The sequence below is a fragment of the Orycteropus afer genome, unplaced genomic scaffold (assembly GCF_000298275.1).
Source record: "Orycteropus afer afer isolate SDZICR_OR568_19922 unplaced genomic scaffold, OryAfe1.0 scaffold00054, whole genome shotgun sequence".
NCBI classification, from domain to species: Eukaryota; Metazoa; Chordata; class Mammalia; order Tubulidentata; family Orycteropodidae; genus Orycteropus; species Orycteropus afer.
In genome coordinates, this window is record NW_006921641.1 from 13,681,112 (window position 1) to 13,692,311 (window position 11,200).

Below are 11,200 nucleotides of genomic sequence, written 5' to 3' on the forward strand. Positions count from 1 at the left end.
TGGCGAAGAATGCTGAAGGTACCATGGACTGCCAAAAGAACTAAGAGATCTGTCCTGGAAGAAGTGCACCCAAAATGCTCCTTGGAGGCGAGAATGGCCAGACTTCATTTCACCTACTTTGGTCATATTGTCAGAGGGGACCATTCCCTGCAGAAGGATATCATGCTTGGTAAGGTGGAGTGTCGATGAAGGAGGGGAAGACCTTCATTGAGATAGATTGACACAGTGGCTGCGACAACGGACTCAAGTATAGCAAGGATCGTGGAGCTGGTGTGGGATCGGGCAGTGTTTCGTTCTGCTGTGCATGGGGTCGCTATGAGTTGGAAACAACTCGACAGCACCTAACAACAACAACAACATAGCGACCCTATGTACAACAGAATGAAACACTGCCTGGTTCTGCACCAGCTTCACAGTCCTTGCTATACCTGAGCCCATTGTTGTAGCCACTGTGTCAATCCATCTTGTCAAGGGTGTTCCCCTTTTTTGCTGACCCTCCACTTTACCAAGTATGATATCCTTCTCCAGGGCATGATCCCTTCTGAGAACATGACCAAAGTAGGTGAGATGAAGTCTGGCCATTCTCCCTTCCAAAGAGCATTCCAGCTGCACTTTCTCCAGGACAGATTCGTTAGTTCTCTGGCAGTCTGTTGTACTTTCAGTATTCTTCACCAACACCACAACTCAAAAGCATCAACTCTTCTACAGTCTTCCTTATTCATTGTCCAGCTTTCACATGCACATGAAGTGATTGAAAACACCATGGCCTGTGTCAGGTGCACCTTAGTCTTCAAAGAGACATCTTTGCTCTTCAGCACTTTAAGGAGGTCTTTTGCAGCAGAGTTGCCCAAGGCAATGCGTCATCTGCTGTCTTGACTGCTGCTTCCATTGGTGTTGACTGTGGAACCAAGTAATATGAAGTCTTTGACAATTTTAATCTTATCTCCATTTATTATAATGCTGTTTATTGGCCCAGTTGTGAGGATTTTTGTTTTCTTTATGCTGAGGTATAATCCATATTGCACACTGTAGTCTTTAATCTTCATCAGTAAATGCTTTCGGTCATCTTCAGTTTCAGCAAGCAAGGTTGTGTCATCTGCATATCACGAGTCGTTAATGAGTCTTCCTCCCATCCTGATGCTGTGCTCTTCTTCATATAATCCACCTTCTAGGATTATTTGTTCAGCATACACATTGAATAAGTATGGTGAAAGGATACAACCCTGATGCCCTGACACACGCCCTTCCTGATTTTAAACCATGCAGTATCCCCTTGTTCCATTCGAATGACAGCCTCTTTGTCCATGTACAGGTGTCTCATGAGCACAATTAAGTGTTCTGGAATTCCCATTCTTCTCAATATTATCCATAATTTGTAATGATCCACACAACTGAATGTTTTTGCAAAGTCAATAAAACACAAGTAAACATCTCTCTGGTATTCTTTGTTTTCAGCCAAGATCCATCTGACATCAGCAATACTATCCCTTGTTCCACATCCTCTTCTGAATCCAGTTTGCATTTCTGGCAGTTCTCTGCCAATATACTGCTGCAATTGTTTTTTAATTATCTTCAGCAAGATTTTACTTGCATGTGATATTAATGATATTTTTCGATAATTTCCACATTCTGTGGGATCACCTTTCTTTGGAATGGGCACAAATATGGCTCTCTTCCAGTCAGTTGGCCAGGTAGCTGTCTTCCAAATTGCAGAGAAATTTGCAAGACAGCAATCCTATGTACAACAGAACAAAACACTGCCTGGTCCTGCACCATCCTCACAGTTGTTGACATGCTTGAGCCCACTGTTGCAGCCACTGTATCAATCTGTCTCATTTGGGATCTTTCCTTTTCTTGCTTACTCTCTACTTTACACTTTACCAAGCATGATATCCTTCTTCAGGCATTGGTCCCTTCTGACAACATGACCAAAGTACAAGAAATGAAGTCTAGCCATTTTCACTTCAAAGGAGCATTCTGGCTGTACTTCCTCCAAGATGGAAGTGTTTGTTCTTCTAGCAGTCCATGGCACATTCAATATTCTTCACCAACACAACTCAAATGAATCAGTTCTTCTGCAATCTTTTTTATTCGTTGTCCAGCTCTCACAAGCATATAAGGCTATTGAAAATATCATGGATTGGATTAGGGGCACCTTAGTCTTCAAAGTGACATTTTTGCTTTAACGCTTAGGGGTCTTTTGCAACAAATTTGCCCAATGCAATACATCATTTGATATCTTGACTTCTGGTTCCATGGGTGTTGATTGTGGATCCAAGTAAAATGAAATCTTTGAAATCTTCCATCTTTTCTCCATTTATCATGATGTTGCTTATTGGTCCATTTGTGAGGATTTTTGTTTTCTTTATGTTGACGTGTAATCCATACTGCAGACTGTAGTCTTTAATCTTCATCAGTAAGTGCTTCAAGTCTTCTTCACTTTCAGCAAGCAAAGTTGTGTCAGCTGCATATCACAGGTTGTTAATGACTCTTCCTCCAATCCTGATGTCACATTCTTCTTCATATAGTCCAGCTTCTCAGATTATTTGCTCAGCATACAGATTGAATACATGTGGTGAAAGGGTACAACCCTGATGGGCTCCCTTCCTGATTCTAAACTATGCAATATTCCCTTGTTCTGTTCAAACAACAGCCTCCTGGTCTATCTACAGGTTCCTCATGAGCACAATTAAGTGTCCTGGAACTTCCATTCTTCTCAATGTTACCCATAATTTGCTATGATCCACACAGTTGAATGCCTTTGCATAGTCAATAAAACACAAGTAAACATCTTTCTGGTATTCTTTGTGTTCAGCCAAGACCCATCTGACATCAGCAATGATATCTCTTGTGCCACATCTTCTTCTGAATCCAGCTTGCGTTTCTGGAAGTTCTTTGTCAATATACTGCTGCAACCATTTTTGAATGATCTTCAGCAAGATTTTACTTGCATGTGATATTAGGCAGACATATATATTATCCCATTCTATCTTATAGATAAGAAATCTTGGGTTTTGGGAGATTAGGTAATTTCTCTAAAGTCACTCATTAGTAAGTTGTGATACCAGGACTCAAACCCAAGTCTGTCTGACTTCCACATAGATAGGTCATAGTGGTTAACTCTGCGGATTACAAACAATTTTATTCTACTTTTTATACCTTTAAAAATATTTTATTTTCTACATAAAATGGAGAGAAATCATAACCATATAAAAGAATAGCACAATTTTAAAAAATGAGCCTTTGGCCATCAATAGATGAGTGGATAAACAAAATGTGATACATACATCCAGTGGACTACTAATCAGCATAAAGAGAAATGAAGTCCTGACACGTGCGACATCATGGATGAGCTTTGAAAACATAATGCTGAGTAACATAAGTCAGTCACAAAAGGACAAATATTGTATGGTCTCATTTACATGAAAGAGCAAGAATAGGCAAATGTACAGAAACCAAAGGAGCTTGGATGGTGCAAGCAGTTTGCAATTGGCTGGTAACCTAAAGGGTGGCAGTTCAAACCCATCAAGTGGTCCTGTGGGAGAAAAGGCCTGCTGATCTGCTTCTGTAAAGATTTACAGCCTAGAAAACCCTATGGGGCACTTCAGCTTTGTCACATGGAGTCGCAATGAGTCAGGGGCCAACTCCACTGCAGCTAACAACAACAACAACAACGTAGAGACCAAAGTTGATTTAAGGTTACCAGGGGCAGGAGGGAGGGGAAAAGGGGAGTCAGTGTTTAGGAAGGGCTAAGTTTCTGGTTTTTGTGATGGGAAATTTGACAATTACGGGTGATGGTTGCATAGCATGATTAATGTAACCAATACCACTAAATTATGCTCCTGAAAAATGTTGATTTGGCAAATGTTGTGTTATATATATATATTTACAACAATAAGAATGATGTTAATAACAACCATTTGGAAAAATGAGTCTTTGGAATGGATATGCAGGAATGTACCTAAGGCTAACCAGAAGGCTGGCAGTTGAAACCCACTCCTCGGAAGGAAGGTTGGGCAATCTACTTCTGTAGTGATACTGCCTCAGAAACCCAAGGAGGGGTCACTATGAGTCGGCTCTGACTTGATGGCACGTAACAACAACAACAGTAGGAGAGAGTGATGTTAAGCACAACCCCTTGTCCCTGATACCTCCTATAATACCTAAGGACCTGCTCATTGAACCAGCATCTACTTCTATATTTAGGTTGTGGCTTTTTTTGTTTTTTGTTTTTTTAATCTCAGAGCAGGGTGCAGTTCTTCTTCTGATGAGAGAGACCCAGAGAGGTATGAACCTGACACTGATAGCCTCCCTCTCCCATTCCCCACCAACAGGTCAACCCTTTCCGAGACCGAATCTGCAGAGTGTTCTCTCACAACGATGTGTTCTCCTTCGAGGATGTGCTGGGCATGGCATCTGTGTTCAGTGAGCAGGCCTGCCCTAGCCTGAAGATTGAATATGCCTTTCGCATCTATGGTGGGTACTGTGGAGGACTGAATGGTGGGGAGGAAATGATCCATCAACATCAGTTATCGGTGGGATGGTGTTAATTGGGTTTTACTTGGTATTTATGGGTAACTATCATTGAAGTTGCCAGGGATTTCATTTTATTTGGATCCACAATCAACACCCATAGAAGCAGCAGTCAGGTCAAGATATCAGATGTCATATTGCATGGGGAAAATCTGCTGCAAAAGACCTCTTTAAAGTATTAAAAAGCAAAGATGTCACTTCGAAGACTAAGGTGCGCCTAACCCAAGCAATGGTATTTCCAATCACCTCATATGCATGTGAAAGCTGGACAGTGAATAAGGAAGACTGAAGAAGAGTTAATGCCTTTGAATTATGGTGTTGGCGAAGAATACTGAAAATACCATGGAGTGCAAGAAGAACGAATAAATCTGTCCTGGAAGAAGTGCAGCTAGAATGATCCTTGGAAGTGAGAATGGCCAGACTTCATTGCACCTACTTTGGTCATGTGGTCAGAAGGGATAGTATCCTGAAGAAGGATATCACACTTGGTAAAGTAGAGAGTGAGTGCAAAAGGGGAAGACCCTCAATGAGATGGACTGACAAGGATTGTGAGGATGGTGTAGGAGCAAGAAGCATTTCATTCTGTTGTCCATGCGGTTACCATGAGTCTGAGTCAACTCAATGACATCTAACAACTACAACAGCATGTTTCTCAAATACTCTGGAATTAAAAAAAGGTTGAGAATTACTATTGATACCTCCTGCTAACTAGTCATCAGAGGCAAATGGTGTTGTTATTTGGTAGTAGTGGTGTGGCCAGGCCAGACAGCGAGGGTTACAATTATGCTTATTTGGCAGGTAGAGTGTTGGAGACAAAGTTAGAAGATCTGAACACTGGCCCCAGCTCAGCCAATAAATGACTGATTAATCTTGTGAAACCCCTTTCACTCTTTGGGGCCTTGGTTTCCTCATATTTAAAACAAGGGAGTTGAGAGAGATAATCTCTGATACCCTATGGCATTTTTTGGTCTCTGAATCTGTCTTGGGTGGTTTTAAGGTACTGAAATTCTGTCCCCTTAGCACACCTGCAATGTCCGGAATTCTGAAAAGGAATCAAAAAGAAAGAAATGAAGCCTTCAAATAACCCAGTGTGCATGGCTTTGAGTACATGATAACAATTCTTTGGCCCCACAGTACTTGCACATTTAGTCTTACATATTTAGGCATATCATCTGCCTTCCTTTTCTGCCAACTCCTTCCCTGTCTCTACATGGTGGACACCATCTCTTTTCTGGCACAGTGAAGTAGACTTAGACAGAATAGTATAGAATGAGATTTAAACCAGATGGATCCATGAGATCCTTTTCTTATCTGTAACCGAACCCAACCCAACCCACTGCCATCAAGCCAATTCTCACTCACAGTGTCCCTATAGGATAGTTTAGAACTGCCCCACAGGGTTTCCAAGGCTATAAATCTTTACAGAGGCAGACTACCACATCTTTCTCCTGCTTTTATCAGTAAAAGGAGCTTAATTATATTTTGTGTAAATTATATGTCCTCAGGATTATCAGTAAGCACAAATGAAATCCCAGATTTTCCTATTCTTATTCTGATAAAGACTGAGTCAGCTCCTGTCATACCATCCTTCCTGAGGATAGCAACTATAAACTTTGAAAAAAATTAAAAAATCAAGTATTGACTGGAAAGCTACCAAAAGCAGACAAATTCTAGAGGGAGTTGACACTTGGATAAAAGAAATGTCACTGGATGGTTTTCTCGTAATTATTATTTTTAACCTGAACACAGGATTCAGTGAGTGAAGAATCAGAGAGTTGTGGGTAACCACGGCCTTCAGAAAGTGAAGCAACAGTTCAAAAACAAAGAGTGCCAGAAAGGAGAAGCCCTAATTTTGTGTATAAACTATGCCCAAATCTCTGTCTGATCCCTAAACCTTCAATCACTGCACTTGTGTAACAAACTCAAAGCTGCTCAGTTAAGGACAAAAGAACTGAACTGATGCTTGAGTTACCACCACATTATAAGACCCACTTTATAAGATCCTCAAGAGACAGGCTTGCAGTTTGAGTCCAACCAATTTTTCTGCTAAAGTCAAAATATATAAGCACTCTTTTTGAAGGAATAAAGATCCCAGGTGGTGCACTCTTTAAGTGCTCAGTTGGTAACCAAAAGGTCAGTGGTTTGAACCCACCAGCTGTTCCACAAGAGAAAGATATGCAGTCTGCTTTCATAAAGATTACAGCCTTGGAAAACAGTACAGGACAATTCTACTCTGCCCTATAGGGTCAAAATCTAATGGACAGCAATGAGTTTGGGATTTTTTTGTTTTTGTTTTTGAAAGAATATGACAGAATTCAAACAGAATCTTGAATCTCTACAACATAACATTTGCAATTTCCAAGATGGAATCCAATATTACTCAATACACAAAACTAAAAAATCAACATACTCTTAAGAGGGGAAGGAATCAGTGGAGACTGACTTCATTATTATCCAGATTCAAGATGCTAGAATTAGCTAAAAAGGAATTTAAGGCAGCTATTACAACCATAAGGAGTTCAGGTGGCATAGTGGGTAAGACATTTGGCTGCTAATGAGAAGGTCAGTAGTTCAAACCCACCAGCTCCTCTGCAGGAGGAATATGAAGCTATGTATTTCCATAAAGATTTGCAGACTTGGAAACCCAATGGGGGCTGCTTTGAGTTGGAATCAACTCGATAGCAGTGGGTTTGGTTTTAGGTTTATTATTATTATTATAATCATGCTCAATGATGTAAAAGAAAATATGCTCATAATGAATAAAAAGATAGGAAGTATCAGTAGGGAAATGTTGTTGCTATTAGGTGCTGTCAAGTCAGCTCCAACTCATAGAGATCCTCTGTGCAACAGAATGAAACACTGCACAGTAGTGCACCATCCTCACAATCATTGCTGTGCTTCAGCTCATTGTTGCTGCCACTGTGCCGATCTATCTCGTTGAGAGTCTTCCCCTTTTTTCACTAACTCTCTACTTTAAAAAGCATGGTATCCTCTACCAGGAACTGGTCTTTCCTGGTAACATGACCACAGTATAAAAGATAAGTCTGGTCATTCTCACTTCTAAGGAGCATTCTGGCTGTACTTCCTCCAAGACAGATTTGTTTGTTCTTCTAGCAGTCCATGGTACATTCACTACTATTTGCCAACACCACAACTCAAATGCATCAATTCTGCAGTCTTCTTTATTCAATGTCCAGCTCTCACATGCATATGAGACTACTGAAAATACCATGGCTTGGGTTAGGTGCATCTTAGTTTTCAAAGTGACTTCTTTGCTCTTTAACACTTCAGAGAGGTCTTTTTGCAGCAGATTTCCCCAGTGCAATAATATGTTGTCTGATTACTTGACTGCTGTTTCCATGGGCAATGATTGTGGATCTAAGTAAAATGAAATCCTTGACAACTTCAATCTTTTCTCTATTTATCATGATGTTGCTTATTGGTTCAGTTGTGAGAACTTTTGTTTTCTTTATGTTGAGATGTAATCCATACTGAAGGCTGTGGTCTTCAATCTTGATCAGTAAATGTTTCAAGTCATCGTCACTTTCAGCAAGCAAGGTTGTATCATCTGCATATTGCAGGTTGTCAGTGAGTCTTCCTCCAATCCTGATGCCACATTCTTCTTCTTATAATCCAGCTTCTCGAATTATTTGCTCTGTATTCAGATTAAATAAGTTTGGTGAAAGGATACAGCCCTAATGCACACATTTCCTGATTTTAAACCATGCAGTATCCCCTTGCGCTGTTCAAATGGCTGCCTCTTGGTCTATGTACAGGTTCTTTGGGAACACAATTAAGAGTTCAGGAATTTTCATTCCTCTCAATGTTATCCACAATTTGTTATGATCCACACAGTTGAATGCCTTTGCATGGTCAATAAAACACAGGTAAATATCTTTGTGGTATTCTTTGCTTTCAGCCAAGATCTATCCGACATTGGCAATGATATCCCTCATTCTAGATTTGCCCTTTTCTGAATCCGGCTTGAATTTCTGGTATTTCCATGTTAACATAGTGCTACGACCATTTTTGAATTATCTTCAGCAAAATTTTATTTGCATGTGATATGATTGATAGAGTTCAATAAATTTCTGCATTCTGTTGGATCACCTTTCTTCACAATGGGAACAAATATGGATTTGTTCCAGTTGGTTGGCCAGGTAGCTGTCTTCTGAATTTCTTGGCATAAATGAGTGAGTGCCTCCAGTGCTGCATCTATTTGTTGAAACATCTCAGTGGATATTCCATCAATTTTTGGAGCCTTGTTTATCACCAATTCCTTCAGTGCAACTTGGACCTCTTCCTTCGGAATCATTGTTTCTTGATCATCAAGAAATGGATGAACATCAACTAATTCTTTTCAGTACAAAAACCAAAAAAAAAAAAAAAAAAAAAAACCCACTGCCATTGAGTCGATTCTGAAGCACAGCAACCCCCACTGGGTTTTTGAGGCAGTAAATCTTTACAGAAGCAGATAGCCCTGTCTTCCTTCCACTTTTCGGTACAGGACTCTGTGTATTCCTTCCATCTTCTTTTGATGTTTTCTGCATTGTTCAATATTTTATACATAGAATCCTTCAATATTGCAACTCTAGGCTTGAAATTTTCTGTAATTCCTTCAACTTGAAAACTGCAGAGTGTGTTCTTCCCTTTCAGTTTTCCAATTCTAGGCCTTTGCACATTCTGTAATATTTTACTTTGTCTTCTTGAGCTACCCTTTGAAATCTTCTGTTTAATTCTCTTATTTAATCATTTCTTCCATTTCACTTTAGGCACTCTCCATTCAAGAGCAAATTTCAGCATCTCATCTGAATCCATTTTGGTCTTTCCTTCCTTTCCTGTCTTTTTAATGACCTTTTGCTTTCTTCATGTATGTCATCCTTGATGTCATCCCACAACTTGTCTGGTCTTCAGTCACTGATGTTCAGTGCATCAAATCTAGTCTTCATATGGTCACTAAATTCAGGTGGAATATAATTGAGGTCATATTTTGGCTCTTGTAGACTTGTTTTAATTTCCTTCAGCTTCAACTTAAATTTGCATATGAGCAATTGATGATCTGTTCCACATTTGCCCCCTGCCCTTGTTCTGATCAATGATATTGAGCTTTCTATTGCCTCTTAGCACAGATGTAGTCAATCTGATTCCTGTGTATTCCATCTGGCCAGGTCCATATGTATGTATGTATGTTGTTGTTGTTAGATGCCATTGAGTTCATTTCAACTCATAACAATTCTATATACAACAGAATGAAACACTGCCCAGTTCTGCACCATTCTCACAATCCTTGCTATGCTTGAGCCCATCATTGCAGCCACTGTGCCAATCTATCTTGTTAAGGGCCTTCCCCTACTTCACTGACCTCCACTTTACCAAGTATGAGATCCTCTTCCAGTGACTGGCCCCTTCTGACAACATTACCAAAGTAGGTGAGATGAGGTTTGGCCATTCTTGCTTCTAAGGAGCATTCCAGCTGCACTTCTTCCAGGACAGATTTATTTGTTCTAGCAGTCCATGGTATTTTCAGTATTCTTTGCCAGCACCACAATCCAAAGGCACCAATTTTTCTTCTGTTTTCCTTATTCATTGTCCAGCTTTCACATGCATATAAGATTATTGAAAATACCATGGCTTAGTGTTCAAAGTGACATTTTTGCTCTTTAACACTTTAAAAAGGTCCCTTGTAGCAGATTTGCCCAGTGTAATACAATGTCTGATTATTCAATCTGTATGCTGAGCAAATAATCCAAGAAACTGGACTACATGAAGAAAAACACAGCATCAGGATTGGAGGAAGACTCATTAACAACCTGAGATATGCTGTTCAAACCTACCAGCTGCTCCCACGGGAGGGAGGTCAAGCAATCTAGTTCTGTAAAAATTTACAGCCTTGGGAATGCAGTGGGGGTTGCTATGAGTCTGAATTGACTCAATGGCAGTGCGCTTGGCAGTGGGTACACTCTAGTTAGTGATTTACCATCCTTTCCCTTCCCACCCCTGATAACCTTCAAATAAAGTATCTTCAAAGAGTATATTTTATTGATTTTTTATGGTAGTGGTCCCATATAATACTAGTCCTTTTGTGATTGACTAATATCACTCAGCATAATGTCCTCCAGTTTCATACATGTTATAAGGTGTTTCATAGATCCATTATTATTCTTTACTATTGTGTAGTATGCCATTGTGTGTATGTGCTATAGCTGTTTATCTATTCATCCATTGATGGGCACTTTGGTTATTTCCATAATTTTGCTATTGTGAATAATACTGTGATAAACATGGATGTGCATATATCTATTTGTGTCACAGCTTTATTTCTGTAGGATATATACCTGGTAGGGAGATTGCTGGATCGTATCATATTTCTATTTCCAATTTTTTTAAGGAAGTATCATTCCGTTTTCCCCAGTGGTTGCACTGTTTTACATTCCCACCAGTGGTATATGAGGGCTCCAGTCTCTCTACACCTTCACCATTATTTATTGTTTTCTGTTTTTTATGAACTTTGCTGTTAATGTTGGGGTTACATGATATCTCATTGTTGTTCTGATTTTCATCTTTCTAAGTGTGACATATTGATTGTACTCATGAGGAATCTGTACCTTGACCAGGAGGCTGTCATTCGAACAGAACAAGGGGACACTACATGGTTTAAAATCAAGAA

At 39.8% G+C, this 11,200-nt stretch overlaps 1 protein-coding gene across 1 annotated transcript in view; it reads left to right on the plus strand.

The window, feature by feature from the left end:
- Nucleotides 1-11,200, plus strand: part of CIB4 (calcium and integrin binding family member 4) — a 119,244-nt gene that overhangs the window by 86,574 nt on the left and 21,470 nt on the right. The window contains exon 4 of the mRNA XM_007938876.2: nt 4,335-4,476. Within this exon, the coding sequence (XP_007937067.1) occupies nt 4,335-4,476 (142 nt within the window). The remainder of the gene's footprint in view (nt 1-4,334; nt 4,477-11,200) is intronic.